At 43.2% G+C, this 22,517-nt stretch overlaps 1 protein-coding gene across 1 annotated transcript in view; it reads right to left on the bottom strand.

Moving 5' to 3' along the window:
* Positions 1-290: 290 nt before the first annotated feature.
* nckap5l (NCK-associated protein 5-like) overlaps positions 291-22,517 on the bottom strand; it is a 38,445-nt gene continuing 16,218 nt past the window's right edge. Inside the window, exons 3-13 of the mRNA XM_040038175.1 lie at positions 18,173-18,313; positions 13,667-13,735; positions 13,546-13,584; positions 13,328-13,447; positions 10,854-10,946; positions 7,784-10,617; positions 6,815-6,944; positions 6,511-6,583; positions 4,920-5,201; positions 4,282-4,433; positions 291-1,539 (exon numbers count right to left, since the gene is read on the bottom strand). Of these exons, the coding sequence (XP_039894109.1) occupies positions 1,279-1,539; positions 4,282-4,433; positions 4,920-5,201; positions 6,511-6,583; positions 6,815-6,944; positions 7,784-10,617; positions 10,854-10,946; positions 13,328-13,447; positions 13,546-13,584; positions 13,667-13,735; positions 18,173-18,313 (4,194 nt within the window). The 3' untranslated portion in view covers positions 291-1,278. The remainder of the gene's footprint in view (positions 1,540-4,281; positions 4,434-4,919; positions 5,202-6,510; positions 6,584-6,814; positions 6,945-7,783; positions 10,618-10,853; positions 10,947-13,327; positions 13,448-13,545; positions 13,585-13,666; positions 13,736-18,172; positions 18,314-22,517) is intronic.

Consider the following 22,517-nt stretch of genomic DNA (forward strand, 5'->3'; position numbering starts at 1 on the left):
GTGGCAACATGTCAACACAAACCTGAATGCTACAGATGAGAAAAACTGCTTGAACTTCTGCTTTCATAGAAGTGCTCACACTCACTGATGATCAGTGAATTTGATTAGCAGAACCTGGCTGGTTACCCTCTATAGAAACAGTAAGGGGGTAATTCGTTTTTCACAGGACTCCACCGAGTTCTATAAAACCTCTTTTTCACAACTGTGCAAATAACACTTTCAATCCAAGTCTGTGAGCTACTACAACCTCATATAATTACTAAAAAAAAAAAAAAAGACTCAGACAAAACTAAATCAAAACATTTTAATTAGAAAGTTGAAAAACGGCAGTAGGTACATAGGACCTCTATTTTTGCTAGGGAACAAACGGCAATAGAGATGATGCAACACAAAATATGAAGATAACCTACTAAGCGAGGAAACTGCAGTTTTCACAGAAAGATTACAAAAAAAAGATGACTGCAAATGATGAACATTTAAAATAAATAAATAATAGAAATACATATTCATTGAATAGTGTAGCCATTTCTCTTATCTATGTTATTATTGCTGGTATATATTACCTTTAAATGTATTATGATTTCAAAACAAACATACTCTGACAACCTTCCTTGGCCGCAAAACAATATCAACATGATCAATAAAATCGTTTATACATTTAAAATCGTGATGCATGAGTTTCGCAATTAAGAGTCACAGACATGAACATTCTTTTTTTTTTTTAAAGGCGCTCCATGTTTTTTGTGGGGTTTTTTCTATTTTTTTTAATACATTATGCGGTGAAATGATGCCAAGAATAGAATGGATGGATTGATACAGTACAGTACGCCATCTGTTGAACCCCTCGCCAATTTTTTCTGACGTACGGGACGAAGCTCCATCTACGATGAGAGAAACGAAAGAGAGGTCACCGAACGACAACTGGGAGTGACAACTTTTTGTGCTGCTCATTAGCTTGGCCATGCGTTTTGTTGTCCTGTACACATGATTTAAAGAGAAGTGTCCACAGTCGAGTCTGATCGTGAAAAAGTGAACAACCTATACGATTTGGGTGGCTTTTGGCTTCACGTTTATTGGAAATCCTGAGGAGATCAATCCATCTTTCCAGTTACAACAGCTGATGAGACGTCACCAGTTTTTTCTTCGCGGATGTCGACGGGGAGCAGTCTTCTTTTCCTCAGCAGCATCTCAGCGCAGCCATCGACCAGGAGACGCGTCCTCCCCGTCGTCGTCCTCCTCCTCCTCCTCCTCCCTCTCCTCCTCCCGTCCTTGGCTGCTTCATCCTTGGCTGCCGCAGGATGACAGACTGTCGTACAGAGAATCGCTCAGAGACTCTGGAGTCTCCAGGACCTGAGGGCGACTTGGGGATAGGGCTTCCTCTGGCCGCTCCCTGAGCAGCTCCAGCCCGGCCTCCCGGCTCATCTCGGGGACGCTGGGTGTGCGCGTCTTTCCCCGGCGGCTCATGCCCGATTGGGCGGGGACGGGCAGGCTGCCTGGATCAACCACCCGGCTGGAGGAGGGGCCGCTGGCCTTCGTGCTCTGAAAGGAAGCAGAAGGGTGGGAAACATTTAAGGTCATGTGCTGTCGTCTTATGTAACGCCTTCAGGTGACACCAAAAAAGTGGGTTACAGGATTCATCCAACTGTAAATTTTTAATATTCAGCTGATGAATAATTTGTAAAGGGAGAATGTGGCTCTGTGTTTTTTTACATTATGTAAGATGTAAGTGCAGATTTAAAAATGTATCCCTTCTTTTACTGCCTGTAAAGGATTTCAGCCTGTAAGTGACCCAGATAAGTCTTTTTCTCATGCTCTTGCTAAGCACTTTTCATTAAGTACAGAATAATATTCTCATTAAACACTCATTAACGAAAGCATAACAACCTTCAAAGCTTCTCTGGTTGTTCTTCCTAAGGACTAGTCTCTAGTCTCTGCATTCTTATTCTTCAGTTTCTTAGTCAAAGCTGGGATTGGTAGTTTGAGTTTCACTGCAGATGAAAAATTGATCTTCTTTGAGTTGTCTTGATCAGCGGAGGATAAGAGCTTGTGTCCACAGGAAGTGTTTTTTGCACAATTTTCTATAAAAAGCTCAGCGTCAGTGACACAGAGTCCTCAGCTTTTATCTTTCCCCAGTTTACGCCGTCAGTGAAATAGTTTTGGAACGGTGCTACACTTGTTAACGTCACTCCTCTTTCACCTGCTGATCGAAATCAAGGCAGGCTGGGACTTGAAACACCGTCAACTAAGGCTGTCACTATATTCAGGTTGTCATGTTACAAGTATGCACTTGACAATACAGTAAACATTCCAATGGCAGGACAGTGACAGTTAGACTGCTGTTTATAGCAGGTATTTTAACAGCAACAGCATTTCTATAAAATGCAAACAGAAATCAGTTTCCCACAACGCCCTCCCCCAAAAAACAATCCTCAGTATATTAGACTGTTAGTCATACAGGTGCAGTTAAACAGTCATTACTTTGCTGAGTTGTTGTCTCCTCTTGTTGCTCCTCACCTTTTGTGTGCGTTCCAAACATTTGGGTAAACAGTAGCTCCTCTGTGGAACTGTGCTACTGAGCCCTGCACCTTGACTCACAGGAGCCTATTCAGGTTTGTGGATGGTCTGATTGAGTCACTGCAGTTTAGTGGTGAGTAGTTGTGGAGAATAGCAACTATGGTAGCAGAATCAACTCTTAGTATCAATAATAATGCTTAATAATATCAATATAAAAATATCAGTATATCAATGTAACCTTGTCAGGTCAGTTACCTCTGAGAAACTTCTGGTCTCTAGGAAAAAAATACTATTCCCCCACTGGTTGACAAGGGGTTACTGGCTGTCATGTATTGTGTCAAAAACCTCATTATGATTGCTTTTGTTGCTAGCAGATTCCCACAGTCATTGTAGTGTGTATAGAAGATGCCAACTTGTCTGCAAACACTTCTAATTTCTCACTAAGTGGTTGTGAGACTGTGTGACACAAACCAGAAACTCAGTCAAAGCAAAAGCGGCGTCTTTGGTTTAATCTGTAAGGTACAGCTTTTAATTTGAAGGTGAACAGTCTCCCTTTCTTGTTTGCGTTGCAGTAATTAGTTAGATACGGTTTGCAGACAAGTCGATGTCTTTCATGAGGATGGGTAACCGCAGCAATCTGCTAGCAACCAAAGCAATCACAAGGTTTTTGTGCAACACTTCTTTGTGACATTTTTCCTTAGAAAGGGCCTGTGACTGGGGCCTTGTCCGGGATGATAGTAAAGTAATAAAGTTATATGGATAAAATAAAGCTCATAATGATGTTTACTGACAGGAAATAAAATAACAAAAAACTGCTAATGATATATCACATTATTACTGATAATGTGAAATTTTTTTTGCTACAATAATTATAAATTGAAATTAGTGAAATAAATTAATTTCCAAAGCACTTTCAGGCCCAATAGTCAGTCGTGGTAGAGGACCGTGGTCGTTACTGACGAGCCAGTTATTTATGATCTACGAACAAAAGCATTTTCTTCATGTGTTGCTTGAATTGAATGTTGCTTCTAACCCTGCAGAGGTGTTCCAAACACCGGAACTGATAAAACTGGCAAAAGATAGAAATTTCTTCACCACAGTAAAAACAGGAAACGATTTCAAACTCCTGACACGTGCACAGCTGCTCTCAAGCACTGCAGGTAGAAGCGAGAAAAAAGGCGTTGATTAATTTGATGGCAGAAGAGATTTCTGCGTCGCAAACCAACCAACAGTATAACCTCTTGATTGATCAGCCAAACAGCAGAAGTGCCGTGCCTAACCTTTCCCGTAAAGTGAAACGTCGTTGTGTTTTCTCCTTTGTTGTTGTCTATGCCCCTCAGGGCCACCGTAGTTCTGTAACCTAGCAACAACAAGTGCTCTGAAAATGAGGTCATGGATGCTTCCACTGCAAAAAATAAATAAAAAAATGTTGCTGTGGACACAGAACCAGAGTCTTGTGCAGATGTTATGTGCGCACCAAAACAGAAAAATTAGCTCATCGGTCAGGAGTTTTTCTGACTCAGGAAGGACTTTTTGTTGGTTTCTGTGGATGCTGTTAAACATACAGTAAAGGCGGTGATTCCCCATGACCTTAGCTCTCAGAAATCTTTGCATTCTTCAGTTATGTCTCACCATTAGTTAATGAAATACATCCATTATGCCTGAGTACATCAGCAGCTCTTTCTGTGCCACAAATGAGTCCTCACAACTTCGTTTGAAGACGATAAAAGGTGCATTTGAATAACAGTAAAACCACAGTATGCCTACCCCTCTGAATGGTGATCCAAAGGATACCGCCTCCTCCTCTTCCTCCTCCACTGCCAGGTACACCTCCGCAGGTCCTGCTGGAGTCTTCAGGTTGGGGAAAGTCCAAGTCTTGGAGCGAGGCGAAAACATGTTCCCTCCATGTGCCTCTTTGTCTGCAGATGGAACAAATAAAGATGAGTTTGTGTTTCTTGTGCCGAGGATTTTCTCCCGTGGGTTATTACTGAAGTGAATTTAAGAGCACAAGTACTTGTCGAAATTCCCAACATGAGGAAGGTTAAAACTGTTTAAGTGTTAGGCTAAAATGGTTACTACAAAAGGGAATACATGTGTTTTGTAACCATGCTACTGGAGCTTCATGGCTTTGCAGAGAAAAGGTTTGACCCAAAATGAACCAGCTAAACATTTAAGAGGCATATTGGTGGTTTCTGGAGGATAAAAGTTCTTTAATACTGTTTCCTTTATAATTCTATATTTCTTAGTGTCCTCTTTATGCTTTTATTTACACTCATACCATCCTAAAACACATGAACGTAGGGCTGGGAATCGGCGTAACAGATCCCATTTAAGTAACACTGTCCAACAACCTGACCTCTTCCATCTGTTATTGTTATGTCTAAGTGGGGTCGGAGTGTTGACACCTTCGCGGATGACGCCGGCTGAGCCTCTTCCCTCCAACACGGACCCGTACTGAATGGTGGGAATCAGCTGCTTGTGTGGAGCGTAGCAGTCCTCCTGTGATGTCAGCTCTCTGTCCAGGGTGCGAGCTCGCCGTCCGGCTCTCCCTGGGGAGCCACCGCCGGAGTGGTGCTCGGCTCCGCCCTTCGTCTTAGACAGGCCCCGTGCAGCTACACCGCTACTGCAGTCGGGCAGAGGGAACGTACCGATGCCGCTGTCCAGGGTGTAGGTGGAAGCACCGGAGCCTGCGGAGGAAAAACACGGGGGAGGGAGATTCAGCAAATGTGAATTAATGAACTGCTTGCATAATTTAAGAATTTAGAAGAAAAGAAAAAAAAAAAAAAGAAAAAACTTCACAAAGCAAATGTGTAAATTGGTGGCGTCCTCATTTATTTGATCTTTTACTGCAGCCTCAGAATGAGCTCCCCTCGGGGGTGTGCCCTGTTTGTTCACCTTTGATATGCTAACAAAGGTGTGAGGCAGCTTATTTCCCCTCAGTGTTTCAGTCACGCCCTCATGGAGCATCGCTGATTCTCAGTGCCTGAATGTGTGATCATTTACACAAATAATACCGCAAAAATACTGAAAGTCCTTAAGGAAAAGTGTGTAATTATTATCTACAAAAAACATGCTTAAATTATAAAAAATAAAAGTACTCAGTGAAAAGTACAGATATTAAATGATTGGGGATTAATACATTATCTACTGCGGTTTAGAGAGATACCTATTTCACAGAGGTATTGAAGTTGATCGGAAAATGATATGTCTAATCGCCATATTTCTTTTTTTTTTAATACTCAAGTTTTCAATGCAATCATCAGCTGCCCTATCCTGTCCTCAGAGAAGGAGAAAGCAACAAACACAATCCATTTACTGTGAATGTGAAGCCCGGATGACACGAAAAGATAAACAAAATTAATTGACCGTTGAAAGGTACTAGTTCAAATTCTTTTATTTTGAAAGTCTTTGGACTACTGTGTAAGTCTTCAATATCCTTCAGCTGGTGTAGAGGATCCCCATTCACCTCTGATGGGACAATGTTTATAATATTTAAAATGTATAATATCTAATATTATATAAGCTCTAATATTATTGCATAACATCGAAATGTGTTCAGCAAAGTTTGGTAAAATGTTCCAATCTGAGGAAGGGCTCGTAGGATCACAGTAGCAGTGTTTATTTCCATATTCCTTATCATAAAAGCAACATTTTAATATTGCATCCTGTTGGTGTGAAGCTAAGCTAGGCCACTGCGCACAAGCAAAGTAAATAGCAACTTTATATTAAAAGTGCAATATTTTCTCTCTAAAATGTATCAGGGTAGATATATGAAAGATTAAGTAGCAGAAATACTCAAAATAGTTTCATTTTTCATCTGAACGTACACATAGTTTATATTGTTATCACTTTTCTTTTTTGCATTTAATTTACCTACTTCCCTTCCTCTCTGTGAATTTCTTATTAACCTTACTTCCCTGTGACTTCCACCTAAGTCTATTTTGATCCTCCACAAAGGCTGCAAACCTTTTTAGACTCCCGGCAGACTTATCTTACCTGCAAAGTGTTGAGAGTGAACTGAATCTGCGAGGTTTTCATCCGATGTGATCTTGCCGATTCTTTCTGATCCCTGCATGAAAGAACAACAGAGATGCAGAAAGAGCCGTGACTGTGCGGAAATCTTCAAATCTCAATGCAGGAGACAAGTCTAACAAATTAGATGCCAGGTTTAGACTTGAAAGTCGGTTCAGTGTAAACAGATTCGACTCGATGAAAGAGAGCTCTGTTTTTAATGTCCTCCCTCAGGTTTCTTTTAAACTCTGTTAGTCTCTGAACTGCAGATTAATAAGTAAAGAAATACCTTCTCCATGTCGTCGTGACTGGTGGTGTGACTGATGATGTCGCTCTGCTGGGCGAACACCGGCTTCGACGTCTTACAGTCGAACGACAGCCGTCGCTGGGGCACGCTGATCATCTCCTTTCCGTCCACTCTACATTTAGAGTCAGAAACGGCTTTATTGGCCAAGTCTTTGCACACATACAAGGAAGTGGGCTCTAGCTGTACATAGTTTACACAGCTTGGATTTGTTTTTTTTGTTTTTTTAAACCACACACAGGCTGATTAAAAAAAAAATAATGAAGACATCTTTGATTCCTTTATTTAGACATTGAAGACGTTTTACATAAAAAGCAGCATTCATGTGATAGTTGGTGTAGGAGAGGAAGAGCTGTCACTGCTGGAAAACGCTGGGAAAGATTCATGATATATCTCAGTGGAAAGTTTCCTGTTTTCTTCCTGCATTAATTATGGATTTTAAAACTTATTTAATTAATGACCGTCATCAGCATGCAGGAGGACACTTGCACTGTCTGCACCGTGAATTTCATCATTTATTAGGCAGAAGACTGGGCTACCTTTCATTCATTATTCAAGGTATGTGGTATTAATGAAAGTTAATAAATAAAAAGGACAAGGGGAGCTGGTCAGATTATTACTGATTAACTTTTTTTTGAAAGACTAACATTAAATAAAATCTCCCAGCACTCAGTGCAAGTTGTCGTATTTCAGCAGTTTCTTTTTTTAAAAGGATGTTTACAGTGATCTTAATCCCTGGATATACATACATATGCAAAAAGCTGCTCCAGGCTGGTGCTTGCGATTAGTATTCAAATGCTACTTGGCTTCTACAGAAAATAATTCTTGAGTTGAGACCAACATCTATAATTGATTTTGCATGTACTAAAAGCGGCTTACATCTCTGCCAGGAAGAAAGAAGAAGTGTACTTTCTTAAAATATTACATCTCTGATGTCCTTTCTTGAGTCCTCACCTGTTTAGCAGCTGTTGCATGAAGTTGTCAGAGCGCGCTCCCCTGTACATGACCGCCAGCTGTCCCTGAGCTTGATCCATCACCACCTCACACGAGTGACCCCTGCCTGATCTCTCCACATAGGCCCGCTCCTCCTCCAGGGCTCTCCTCAGCCCCTCAGCCTTCTCCATCAGAGTCGAGATGTTCAGACCTTCCACGCCTTCTTTACACCTGGAGGCCATTTTCACAGAGTCCCTGCCGACCGAGGGAATGTTTATCTTCCACTCCTTCTTCTCCTCCTTTGCTTTAGTGCCGTCGGTCTTGCGGCTCAGCGCGGGGAGTTTGCTCTTCTTCAGGCCGAACCAGCTCGCGATGCCGTTGGAGGCCTTCTGCTTAACCTCTCCGCCCTGCCCTCCTCTGTCCTGCTCCTGAAGTTTCAGCACGTTCTCCTCGATGCCCTTCATCACCTTCTGCTCGATGGCGGATTGCAGGGTGGGGACCGGCAGCGACGGCTTCTCCACCTCAGATGCCGGAGGTCTCGGAGGAGGAGGCGGGAGGCTGTCTCCGTACATTGGATTCTTTTTCCCTTTCCCGCTGATCTTGGTCCTCTCCTCTGACTTGGACGAGTAACGCGGGGCCTCTGCGGACTTGCCCCCTCTGTGGACGGACGGGCCTTGGCAAGGTTTGGACGGTGACTTTGGAGGGATTTTGTTGGGGCTGTTGCTACTGTGAGGAGCGATGCTGGCTTTAACGTTGTAGGCCAGATTCAGGGAGCCAGGACACTTGATGTTGTTGCGTAGTACCTGGGGAGCATCTGTGTTGGGTGACGGCAGGCCCATTTTACTCTTCGGTCCCTCTGGCTTGGTCACACAGAGTTCTTGTTTAACCAGTGCGGGACCAGAAGATTTTACTGGCTGCTCATAGAGCTGAGATGACCCCGGATACTTCAAACCACCACTGCTACCTTTAGGCTTACCGTCCGAAGAGTCTGTGAACTTTGAATGTCTCTGTTCCTCCTTGTGGATCTCTGCCGTCTTGCCTCTTTCTTCTCCGTAGGTGCCTTCATTCGCCGCATCGGTGGGCCTGAGGCCGCCTTGTAAATCCTCCGAGCTCCTCAGCTTGCCGAGCGCAGCCAGTCTGTCTTTGAAAGCGTGGTGACTCGAGTCGGCCTGAGATCTCGCCGCCCCAACCGTAGGCCTCTTGGGAATGGACGAGGAGTCACTCCTCCTGGTTGGAGGTGCAGGCGGACCCTGAGTGACCTCAGAGCTCGCTATGTTCACCTCCCGTGTGTGCCCATCCTGCTTCTCTCTGGTTTGTGAGTAGTTAGTTTTGCTCTGAGCTTTGCTGAGGGCAGAGGAGTTCGGTAGGCTGTGATGATTAACCCACACAGGGCTGTCTGAATCCTCTTCATCATCTGATGTAGACTCTGATGTCGATGAGGACGACTGCTTTCGCTGAGGCGCGGGATTCAGGACGCTTTCTGGTAGCGATTTAACAAGCTTCCTCTCACCAGCGTTTGCCTTAGTTTGAGATGGAAGAGTGGTTCTTTTCTCCTGACCCTGGGTTGGTTCCTCCTCTTTAGAGCCGATGGACATGTCACAGACATTTTCATAATGAGGGACCCTCTGAGAAACTTTGGGTGAGGAGGAGGGAGCGCCGATCTTTGAGCCCACAGTGGGTTTAGGTGCAGACAGGCTGCTATAGCTTATTTCCTTAGCGGGTGGGGAGCAGGTGTCTTCGGGCTGTGGAGGGGAAGTTGGTGCCGAGTGTGTGGCGGGGTACGACTCGGACCGGGCGGGTGGAGGAGGGGGCTGCCTGCACCTCTCAGTGGTGGTCGCTCTGCGTGTGGGAACAGGCGAGTGGTAAACCTCGTAGTTATTGGTGCGGCAGGGGATCCTGGAGTTGCGAGTGAGCTGAGGGCTCAGGCGGACAGAAGAGGTGGGAGCCTGCGACTTCTCCCCCATCGAGGGAATCTTTAAGAACTTGAGCAGTTTGGATGGGGAGTTGATGGCAGCGGCTTTAACGTCGCTGAGACAGGAGGGACTGGGGCTGACGGATGCGCTGGCTCTTACACAGGAAGCCTCCGGATCTGTGCCGTCTTTCTCAGGGACGGCTGAGGGTTCATCACCAAATGAGAGCGCCAAACCATTGGGAACGCCATCGCTTGTATCCAAGTCACAGTGGGCCTCCTGTGCAGAACTAGGCAGGTGGGAGGTGGCACAGAAACCAGTGAGCTCTTCAGAGGCACTAGCGTTTAGCTCCGAGTTATCCTGCTCTCCTTCCAGATTCTGACTGGCTGCTTCTGCGATGGATGAGTGGGCGGCGGCGCCCGCTGGTTGCTGGTTGGCTTCATTCTTGGTGCTCTGTTTAGACTCTCCCGCTCTGGTCTTACTGTGACATTCACTCATAGCAGCTGCAGGAACTATATGGCTCTGGGTGGCTTTTGAAGGACTACAGACATGGTTGCATGGCTTTGGAGGGCTCTCTGGGCTCCTCTTGCAGTGTAAACAGCAGGTGTTCCCCCCCTCACACTTCACTGCTCCGTCACCATTCACATGCTGGTGTGTGTCTGTGTCCGAGCAGGAGCAGTGGCAGTGTGTGTGGTGGGATTTGCACTGCAGCGGGAGGGGGTCTGCAGAAGCCAAAACAGCCTCTGTGGACATGAGCACCTGGCTGTAGTCGCAGAAAGACAAGCTCGTCGTGGATGGGTGGAACTTGAGGGGGTCCGTCTCCTCCATCTTGCGCAGGACCTCCAGGATGTGTGCTTTCTTCTTGAAGAAGGGAGACAGGGCCTCCATGTTGGCGGCGGGGCCACGAGGGCCCGGCGAGGCATGTTGTGTGCGGTAGCCATTTCCCTGTGGACAGACACAGATTACCATCAGTATACAGTTCACGGAGAGAGCCAAACAGCTTAATTCATCGGGACCTTTGAGTGCATGCGTACAGGAAAGAGTGCGAGGGAGATTAGAAGTGGAGTCTTTTTTTAAAGCACAATAGTTGAAAGCAAAGCAAATGTCAGAGCGGTTCAAACATCACACGCAGATGGGGATTTCTGTCTGATTCAGAGGCTCTTATGGTTTGTAACAGTCACCTTGGCTTGTGCTTCAGTCTGTGCCGGCTCCACCTGTTTGGCCGAGTCATTGTGCAGCTGTGCATTGTAGTCTGGGAGCGGTCCCGCCTGAACCTGTAACAGGAGATTCATGAGGCAATTATGATGAGACTGTATACGCTACAGGCTATTATATACACAGACGACTGAGAGCTACATTGTCCTGGCATCGGCAGAAACTATTTAGAGTACAGGTGAAAAGAGCGAGCTCCATACAGGCCCACTGGCGTTGGAAAAATAACGAAAAATCAGCAGCTTCAGCGCTGCACTAACACACAGGTTCTTAAAATATACTGAGACATTATTGGATACCTTGCATTAAAAAAACCCCAATAAAATATAATCAATTATTAAATTCCATTATTAAGCAGTTGAAGTAGTTCAAATGAGCGCCGCTGTGACAGTTTGCAGACAAACTGCAAACTGACTGAGTGTGCAGTCCTGCCTGTTAAGGCTGGTAGAGAAAAGAAATCAAAGTAAAGATATAATTTAAGAACCACGCTGAGGAAAGAAGGAAGTGCAGGCAAAGACAAGACGTGTTAGAATGACGAGTGAAAAATTCTAACTTTATTTATTATGGATTTGCAATGTGAGAAGCACTGAGAGGGTGGCAAGTGGGGGATAAATATGGAACAAAGGCAAAGACGTGTGCCTTTTCTTGACGATAATGGAGCTAAAAAGCACTCAGCGAGTGGTGTTCAGACCACTAAAAATATACTCCGCAGCAGTGCCTTTCCAGAAATAATGACCCGGGCGTATAAAAAGCTAAACTAAACTAAACAATACAAAACTCATTGTGTCTAGTTTTCTAAAGCAACTATTTTCCTTCTATCAAAATAACATCTGCCAACTTTATCGCTGAAGGAAGCGCATTGCTGCTCATCCACCAGCAACAGTGCAACAGGATGTAGGTATCGAGTGCATTTCCCTCAGCTGAGCTGTAATATTAGCTACATGGGTGCTTGTTTTGGTTGGCAAATGGAAACTATAGAAAGAAAAAAAGTGTTCACAACAAGGTCTTTTTGATAAATCAGATCATCATAACAAAAAGCGTGCATGCTTTTTAACCTCCTAGGACCTGGCGTCCACATATGTGGACATCACATTTTGGGTTATTTAGACTAAAATACTCAATTTTGCTCTACAAGGGCCTGATATCCACTTATGAGGACATTATACTGCTACTGTTCCATCAAAATTTTAAACGAATATCCTCATATGTGGCTCTCATCTTTCTTAGAAATAAAAATTAGGTTAAAAAAATCTGGTAAGTCTTTGTTTTTACATTCATCCCGTCCCAATCAGCCCAAATATCAAAGAGAAATTAACAATGCATGCTGTGGAAGAGTTCGGGACTTAGGATAAATAAATATATTTTTTTGTGCTTTGCTAATCAGCAAAGTGCCATTTAGTTCCATTATATTCAAAAGAAAGCAGACATTAAATCTCCACAACTGGTAAACTCATAAAAACGTACTGGATAAAATCCAGTCCAGCTGATAGCCACTTGGGTCCTAGATTCAGGTGTTTGCTTTGTGATTTTACTTCACACACCATCAATAGTGACACGAACACAGAACCATAACCTTTTCTATGGTTACACGAGGGACATTTGCTTCACTGCAATCTTCTTTTAAGGTGGACCTTTAATGTTTTCCAGGTCTATACTATTATTATTGGACTCTTACACTTCAAGATAATCTTCATTTATCTCATACTGAGCCTTTGGTGCACCTGCTCTCTGAAACGAGCCATTTTATCTCCTCTCCGTTTAAGCCAACATTCTCAAACACAAGTTTGAACAATAGGTGGATGTTTAGCCAGAGCCCTGTGCCCGAGATGACCATATCAGGAATAGTATTTCTCACCGACATCATACAGAAAAGAGGAGAGAAAAAAAATGTCCGAAACAGGGAATTACTTGTAGATACAATGACCTCATAATTTTCATGTATAAACAGTATATATGAAATGTATACATGACAGAAAATTAGGAACAGTGACGCATTTTAATACTGCGTGTCGTAACAAATACGTAACACAGGAATTATAGAAACACAATGGAGGGTTTCTGTTACAGTCTTTGGTAAAAATGTCTTTTGTTTTCCAACTGATGCAACAATCTTTGCCGCCTAGAAATCCTGCGGCTGTAAAGGCGACTTTAGAGATGGTCCGGCACAAAGACTCAGTCCTCTATTTTATGTTTATCTGATGCTTTCATACTGGTGGACTGCAGAGATGGCTCTGCACACAGACTCGTGCCTCTAGCTCATTTAATTTGCAATATGCACACCAGCAGAAACAGAACCATCAGTGCACTCACAGCCTGCCGGCTAAGCTTTGTGCAGCCTGCAGCAGAAATAAAGTGCAGCTACAGAGATCTCATAAACTCGGTTATTTCTAGTTACGTATTCAGTATTTTTTTGTCTAAAGAGAGAAGAAACTGAGTTTGTTACCTGGTAGTGAGCGGTGGGGTGGTTGGGTAGTTTCTGCTGAAAAAGCTCACACAGCGCTCGGTTCTGTCTCTCCAGGTCAAACACCAACATCTTCAGCTTGATGCACTCCTCCCTCAGATCCTGTTCACAGACACAGAGCAGTGAGACACGATGGATGGCGCTGAGTCTATAATCCAAGATAAATCAAACCTAAATATAGATATTTAACTTTAAGTTACCTTTTGATTTAGCAGAGCTTGGACCACATGGTTGGCAACCTGATAGCGTGAGAAAGCATTTACATGAGTTTACGTTTCGTGAGTGACTTTGCAGATTTTATAACTTTCATCGTGGACTCACCTCATCCAAGCATCTCTCGTAAGCTTCTCTCTGACTCTCATTGGCCAGCACGAGAGCTGAATTCTCTGCCTGCGAAGCAAATGATGAATAAATCATGTAAACATGAAAAAAAACATTCAAAGGTCCCAGTATATGCTTAGTACCCAGCAGACACCAAAACTACCACTGCAGTCCAGTGCAGTAATTTCCCACATATAACATTACAATGCAAAAAAAAAAACAGATGTTGTAACATAAAACACAATTTAGATGTTTTCATTATCATCCAACCAGAAAAACCTGTTAGAAGCAAAGCCTTTAGGAGCCATTTGACATTTGGTGTAATGAGCTTATTACCAAGACTCAAACAGAAGAGGCCTGAGGAAGTTACTGATTCCAGTCAAGAAACAGTATGCAAGATTAGGCACAGTAAAATGTCAATTGGCTGTTTTCACACTGTTTTTTGTGGCTTAAAGTCCCAATGAAAAGCAAATATATATCTTCAAGTTTTAAACGTGTGTCTCTGCGCCCATTCTGCTAATAATGCTCCAGAAACCAAAATATTAGAATTAAATCATTTTGGTCAAACATAGATTCTTTTATTTGAGAGAAAACAGGAAGTCTGGGTAAAGCTACTGGTTTGTCTGCACTAACACAGGTGCTTTTGCCACATATTACCTTCCCACCCTCAACAATTTATTTTAAAATCCACCCACGTATTCCATTTTCACATGTAAATATTAGGGGTGCAACGATATTCGTATCGATATTGAACCGCTCGATACAGTGCTTTCGGTTCGGTACGCATATGTATCGAACAATACAACATTTGTAATTAGGGATGGGTACCGGTGTCCGGTGCCATGATGGCACCGGTTCTGACATAAACGGTAGTAACCAGACCGAAAAGCAGCGCACATTTCGGTGCTTTTTTTCCCTGAGCTGTGATACACTTCTAGCCAATCATTTTACGTTTCCGAGGATAGTAGGCGGGGCCAGGTACGTACGTTCTTTTATGCAGAGCTACAGATTAAAAATGCCCAAGGCGAAGCGGTCAAAAGTCTGGCTGTACTTCACAGCAAAAGATGCAAACTCAGCAGCCCGCAACAAGTGCTTTAAGCTGATACTGTGACACTGTCAAAGGAGGTAACACCTCAAATCCGATGAAACACCTGGCGACGCATAGCGTTTTTTTTTTTTTTCAAAAACCAAGAAATGCGCTGTATTTGATAGCTTGCTGCGAGACCTCACACCGAGCGCATCTACTGCGGGTGGGTTGCCTGTTATCGGACCCGGAGTTAGCAACATACCCAAAAACACGAAGAGGAGAGTCCTGGCCCCTAGCCCTGCCAGTGTAGCAGAAATGATGAGGATGATGATGGCAGCAGCAGCCGTTCTTCTCTGCGTGAGTAGCTTAATGTTGTTCCTGTGTAATTTACGTTGAGTAGGCTAACCACGTTATTACATTAATGCAGGTAAGGTGAACTAGCAAACATCATCATAGCTACATGCGGCTGTGTTCTTGTTTGATGGCAGATACTCTCTTCACCCTGGCCAAAAAGGCTAAAATGACCAAAGAAAAAGAGGGAAACAGCTGAACATGAGAGGTTTTTGGACAAAGTTTGTGTTTTTTCCATTGTTTAAGCACTGCTTCCAGCCAAGAGTGATACCATATATGCCCCATAGCTTCAGAAAAGGCTAACATTGTTATCTTTTTACAAAAACCAAACCAAATCAAATCAAATCACTTTTATTGTCACATCACATGTGCAGGTACATTGGTACAGCACATGTGAGTGAAATTCTTGTGTGCGAGCTTCACAAGCAACAGAGTTGTGCAAAATACAATAATGTAAACAAGCAAAATACAAGAATGGCTACATCTGAAACTAATAAATATATGTACAATATATAATAGTATATGCATTTCTGGATGTGTATACTAAATATTTTCCTACGTGTGTGTGTGTGTGTGTGTGTGTGTGTGTGTGTGTACACATATTTTACAAATTAAATAGAGTAAACAATAAATAAAATATATAAAATATACAGAGTTGAGACATGTGCAAAACAGTGGCATTACTGTACAGTATGGAGTGCATAATGTTAAAGTTCCAGTAGTGAAGCTGAGGTGTCTATGACGTGTTCAGCAGTCTGATGGCCTGGTGAACCAGCTGAACATGAGAGGTTTTTGGACCAATTTTGTGTTCTCCATTCTTTAAGCACCGGTTTGAGCACCGTTTAAGCACCGGCACCGTTTCAAAAGTACCGATTTGGCACCGGTATCGGATAAAACCTAAACGATACCCATCCCTATTTGTAATTTATTTTATCAACTTTCCTTCTGACGATGCTGTCTGTGTTGAGCGCTCAGTGCGTTCGACTACTCCGCCTAGGCTGCACTGTCGAGCGCAGATCCACTGAGCGCTCAACACAGACAGCATAGTCAGAAGGAAGAGCGCAGGGCACCTCCCCCACCCTCATTCACATCTGGCGTTTGGAATTATTTTGGTTTTCATGTGACGTATGACCCTGAAGGTAAGCGAGTCATGGACTAAAGTAAAACAGTATGTTGGATGTGCCATGCAATGCTCAATTACATTGGTGTGAACTAGTGTGTTAGCGCAGTTAGCTCGTTAACGTGTTTGCCGTGTAGCCCCATGCACGGAGCGATCAGCGGTAGCTCGTTAACGGAGATTTGCCGTGTTGTGGTGTTAAGGTCATTTCAACGAGATTAACCTGAAAGCACTAGTGGGAACACAACGAATATGACTGCACATTTACGCCGACATCATCCTAGTGCAAAGACAAAAACAACAAGCATGCTACTAACTTTAGCCGAGTCATTTAGACAGCTGTTAGCACATGACTCTCCTTATGCTGCTGAGAATATAGCCCAGAAGAAGCGGATAGTATAGCTTTTATTTTGGAAAGAGACATTTCTCTGTAATAAACTCTCTTTTCCAAAGATGAGTGATTCCTCAATCAGATACAGGGCTCGCAATATCGCTAGCCCGACGTCCTGGGGCTAGCGATTTTTTTCAGTCGGTTTACCAAAATCTATCTCTTCCCTGCCCGTCGGGCTATTGTAGGAAAAATATATGTCAATGCTTTTGCATTCTTTCGGAAATGTAGCTGGGTAATTATGTCATTGGCATCGGTGAGCCACTGTCAATATGTGACATATTGAAGTCGCGTTTGAATTTGCGCTTGTTTTTTTGCTTTCACTTTGCAATCGTGCGAACTGTGTATAGAGAGCGACAGCACTGATCTGTGAGTGATGATAATTTGTGCACCAATTCCTCTGACATCGTCTTATTAATCGTTAGCTTACTATGCAAACATGACAAGTGAAATCTCCCGCAGCTTAAACATGTGAGAGGTTGATCGCGCAGAGAATCGCTGAGCTTATGTGAGTGAGCGTGTAAAAGCAGCAGGATATATATTTGACTACGATGACCTGGATGACTGAGAACCTTCACAGACAGATATATATTTTAGTTCTGCTGAGCCAAATAAGACAGGTCAGGGTGAAGAAGTGACAGCCAAAGAAAAGCTTACCACAAAACGGAGAAGTTATGACAAATCAGACTATAAGGCAAAAAGAAAGTGCAGCTTTATGGTTTCATGGACAAAATAATTTCTGTGGCTGCAATATGACGAGCTAAATAACCAGGGCTGCACATAAGTGGTCCGCAGGTGCGCATTCGCTGTCAAAATAAAAAAAAACACGCATAAGGGTTAGGGTTAAATTTAAAAGCTGTACCTTTGAGTTAAAATATATATTTATAATTTTAATAAATGACAAATTAAAAATGCATGAACATTTTTTTGTATCGAAAAAATATCGAACCGTGACACCAAAGTATCAAACCGAACCGTGAATTTTGTGTATCGTTGCACCCCTAGTAAATATGTCACATCGATAAACGTATCAAGGCAAGCTTCCTTCAAGCAGCCTGCTAATCCCCAACAAAAAGATTTTGTTAGCTTTAAGGAGAGCTAGGTGGTGAGTAGCTTCCGCAATTCCAGTCAAAGCTAACCAGCTGCTACCTGTAGAGTTATACTGGAGTGTGCAATGTGCTCATCTATCAGCAAGAAAGTGAATAACTGTAACTTTGTCCTTTAGAACATTAGCAAAGAAGTGGAAACTTAAATCAATATCAATAAATCATTGCAGTCTTTGTGAGCAGTTTCTTTCCTTTGATATCACCACCTTTAGATTTATTTTTACATTTTAAATTTCAATTTGAAGCCTTCACAAAGTCAACATTCAACATCTGGGTTTATGTGGCCAGAGCTGTGCACCCAAAACGACCGCTTGAATTGTCTCTTATGGCCCAGATTGTGTGGTCTAAAATAATACCAACATCAATGACAATTTATTGCCTGCAGTTGCTTTTGTATGTAAGAAATCTCCACAGAACTAACGGGAAACAGCAGACAAACGTGTGTCGCTGCCACTGGTGGAGGTGGTTTGAGTTGTCAATGATCCCAAAGAGGACGGCGAGTCTTTCGCTCCCTCACCTCCAGCTCTCTCAGTCGGTCCATGAGCTCGCTGCTGTTGTCCTCCAGGTAAGACTCCACGTCTCCCTCCTCGCCTTCCTCGTCCGAACCGAAATCCTCGTCGCACATTCTCTGTTCTGTCTCGTCAGACATTGTTTTCATCTGCAAGAAATGAAGGTTGTTACCACATTACGATTAATCTGAAAGCATGAGACCAAAAACGTCAGTCGCTCGGTGGGGCGTCTACATACAGTTCATCTTATTTGTGGAGAAATCACACAGTGTAGACCAAAATAAGTCATAATGAGGCACCAGCAAGATTGAGCCCATCCTTCTGTGCTTTCAGAAATGGAAATGTTAAAGTTTGCAGCTCTGAGCTGTCAAAAAATACAGAGAAAAATAAATAAAATGACAAACTGACAGTTGTGATGTTAACTGGCAATCTCTCAGGTGATGATGTGGAGTCATTTGAAAGCAATGAAACAGAGAGTGTTCGATTTACGTATATTTTTTTAAACTAAAGAGTCATGAAGTAACTGAAGCACTTCTTTCGACTAACAATCCAAACACAGACCAACTCGACAACTTCTGCCCAGCAATAAATACTAAAAATAACCCTTATCGTCCGATTTGTTGTATGTATGGTGAATAAAAAGGAAACCATGAAATTGTCACGTCTGACACACTGCTGTTAATCAATCAGTCATTTCATGTTGTCTCAGTTCCTGCTGCCTGCGTCTTATTTGTGCTGTTGCTGTAAACTCCACCCGTCTGGCTCTCCAAGCAAACCAAAACAAACACCGGGGATACCAGTAAACTGCACCGAGGCCTGTTTTACATCAAACCCTGTTTTCATCTCCAGGAGTGACGTTAACGTTATTACCACCATTAAACTCTGTCTGTACTCTGACAGCAGCAGCGTCTCGTTTCAACACCACTTCAGAGTGAAGCCCTCTACACTCCACGCGTGAGCAGCCTGTTACTGCCTCCGCATCGCAGTACCTACTACATATCGAGGATCGCTCCACAAATGCATTAATCCATGGATCCTGCGTTGTTTCAGACACTCTGGACAGAGATAAGCCTTTGTGTCCATATTGCACTGCTTCAGTAAATCCACAGATCGACGTGCAGCTCCACGCTGAGCAAACCGGCTGCCCGAGTCTGCGAGCATGGCACACTGCGGGGCATATGGCTGAGCACCAGTCCATCAGGCACGGCTCCAGGTGTGTCTCAGAGTACAGAGAGAGAGAGACACAGGAAGTAGGTGTGACAAAGTGGACCCAGATCCAAAAGCCACATCTTAAAGAGTCATTAGAGCGGATGAAACAAGGCTGATTCTGTGGCTGGAGGCCAATCAGGACCTGGCACACTTTCCTGTCTTCCTGACACGGACAGGTGACACACAAACAAACCGCCGTGTGCACTTAACGCATGCAGAGAGGCTCTAATATTCAGGGCACAGTGTCCAACCTCAGTTCTGTTTCCTGAAACATATTTTGAGCCTGAAAACCTGAAGTTGGCATGTAAGGTCGTATTATTTGAAATCTTTCTTTATTATTCAACCAAAACAGTTCAGGTAATATTCACTGCGCTATCCACACCACTTCACCCTTACTGTTATACAGGGTGACGCCTTTGCTCTCTACCGTCAGCCCTATATACATCCTCCTGCTGCCATGAATACTCACCGGAGAAACAAATCTGGATTAATCCAAGGCTGAAAATAGTCCCAAAGAAACACACGATTTACTCCCGATGACTATGGTTAGGTAAAAGCTATGTCCTTCCACTCCTTTATTAGTGTTTTTAACACAAAGTTACACCTGATTCTTCCTTATAAATCAGTTTTCAACATATATATACACTAACTTATTGGAAGTTACATTTCTACTTTTTACAATACACAATCTGTTCTTTTCCAATTATTCCAAATATTCTTGACTATTTAAACACTTATCTGTGCTTTAATTTTAATAATTGTGCAGTACTCTGTTTTAGTAACTATTGTCCATGATGTAAATATGTAAAAAAAAACTGTGTGTGGGTCTGTTCTATGTCCTGTGTCCTGTTCTGTTTGTATATGTGTTATTTTTTTGCTGCTGTTACAACCAAATTTCCCCCTTGTGGGACAATTAAAGGATTATTCTATTCTTGTTTTGGTTGCTAAATGCAGCAGAGTATCACCAACTAGCTGATAAAGTGACAACTGCCATTTTTTGAAAAAACAAAACAAAACACCTGTTAAATCTAAACTGCAACGTCGAGGGCTGAGAAATGAAGCCAGTGCGAGAGTGCAAATGCAGTTCCTCTCATGGCCACTTGACTGGACCTCAGACTTGAGTCCCAGTCCTCAGACTTCCACCGTAGCCTCCATCCTCTATCCAGACCTCTGCAAACTAACACGGCAGTGGCCACAATCTGAAGTTTGAGACTAGGATTCACCATCGATGGCCTGCTGAGGTAATACAACGATAATGATTAGCCTAAGCTAATGATGAAAGTATTGCAAAGCTTATAAATTTTAAGGATTAACAACTAGCGTTGGCGGCGACATTCCCAGAAAAGCCATCATAGAAGCAAACAGAACATTTTCTTCTGCTGCTATCGAAACCAGAGTTGATGCTCATTATAAAGTAGCCACAGGAAATGCGAGGTGCTCGTCAGCAGTGAGCTTACAGCCATCAGTGAATCAGTCTGAGATTTCTGCATTAGTAACAGTCAGAGAAGGAGCCACGGTGAGCTGTTAGATGAAGAGCTCCAGGCGACTGCTGCACGCCTCCAGCTTCGCAGCACTGCGCCCTCCTGTTGACAGACTCATGCCGAGTGCAGCAAAAAGTGACGGAAAGAGAAAAATTATTACCAAAATTCTTTATTAAAGTGAAAATAATTTAACTTTAGACACCTGCAGCATGAAACTGGGTTTGCTGTTCCCACCAGTGACTGAGATGAAGTATTTCCTTGTTTGTGACGAGTAAAAAAAAAAAAGGACGTGGATGGGGTGTAACTTTTTAGTTTTTAAACTTAAAAGGGAGGGTATCCCTTTCAATATTCTATAAAATGTGTGTTTGTCACTACAATATTAACAGAGAAAAATGGGGGACTTTTATTTTGGAAGAAAACGCTATAAAGCTCCAGTTGGTTGCTGTGAAGCTGGATTGGTCATCAGTGACAAACAGTGCTCTGGTTTGCAGCAGAGAAACTCATGCAACATGAAGGAAACAGCAAAGGTCAGCAGTTTAGAGAAATTTAAGCTGCTATATCAACAACTTCTATTTGTATAAAAGTTTTTCACTTAACCACAAACTGAGGTCGAGTGAGTGGCTGAAAAGATACAAGAACGACCGTTTGTCCCTCTCTCACTTCTTCTTTCATTATATTTGGTTTGACACTTGTCGGGAAACTTTTACTACACTTACACTAACACATCGTTATGTTGTCAACTCAGTTATTTTTATTATTTCACTTCGCCCGTCTCTTGTCAGCTACACGTCACACACACAGTGTGTGTGAGGAGCAGCAAAAGGAGGTGCACTCAGACGGAGCCGGTAAACAGCAGCAGCATGCAATAATGACCTACACTGAGCTTAGAGGAGACTAGTCTGAAGAATTTAAAGTGATTAACATGAACCTATAAATACCATCCATCCAGCCCATAAGCAGAGAAGCCCAGTAACTTCCTCCAGTTCCTGTATCCTCCGCCCTCCGCCCAGTAGGACACGCCTGCAACACCTCACCCAGGAGGTGCCCAGGAGATGCTTGAACCACCTCAGATTGCTGGTTTCTATATGAAGGAGTAGTGGCCCTACTCTGAGTCCCTAACAAATGACTCCTCACCTCATCTCTAAGGATGAAGCCCACCGACCTTCAGGGAAAGCTAAAATTCGCCGTTTGTATCAGCGAGTTTTTTGGTCATCGCTCGGAGTTCGAGGCCATAGGTGAGGTTAGAGAGGTAGACTGACCTTTAAATCAACAGCTTTACTTTCACACACACCTCTCTGGACAAGCAGACTGGTATAGCCATCTTCTCTTCCTCCCTAACTCATGTAAAAGATACTTAAATTCCTCCATGTGGTGCAGCAAAGCATCCCTGACCCGGAGTAGCCACTCCACCCTTTCCTAGCTGAGAACAATGGCCTCAGACTTGAAGGTGGTCATGGGAAAAAGCTGTATCGCTGCATTATAAAATAAACGATGAGAAGCCGAAGTCATTTAAAAACAAACAAACAAACACACTGAGAATCTGTGAGCTGTTTCACAAACGTGTCATCATGTTACTGATGGATTAGAGCCGTATATTAAAACATTGCAGAGATGTTTGTGGACACCAACTCCAATGTCAAGTGCCAAAAAATGCATCATTTTA

Source organism: Simochromis diagramma, unplaced genomic scaffold (assembly GCF_900408965.1).
Source record: "Simochromis diagramma unplaced genomic scaffold, fSimDia1.1 OVJJ01000061.1, whole genome shotgun sequence".
In the NCBI taxonomy this organism is placed as follows: Eukaryota; Metazoa; Chordata; class Actinopteri; order Cichliformes; family Cichlidae; genus Simochromis; species Simochromis diagramma.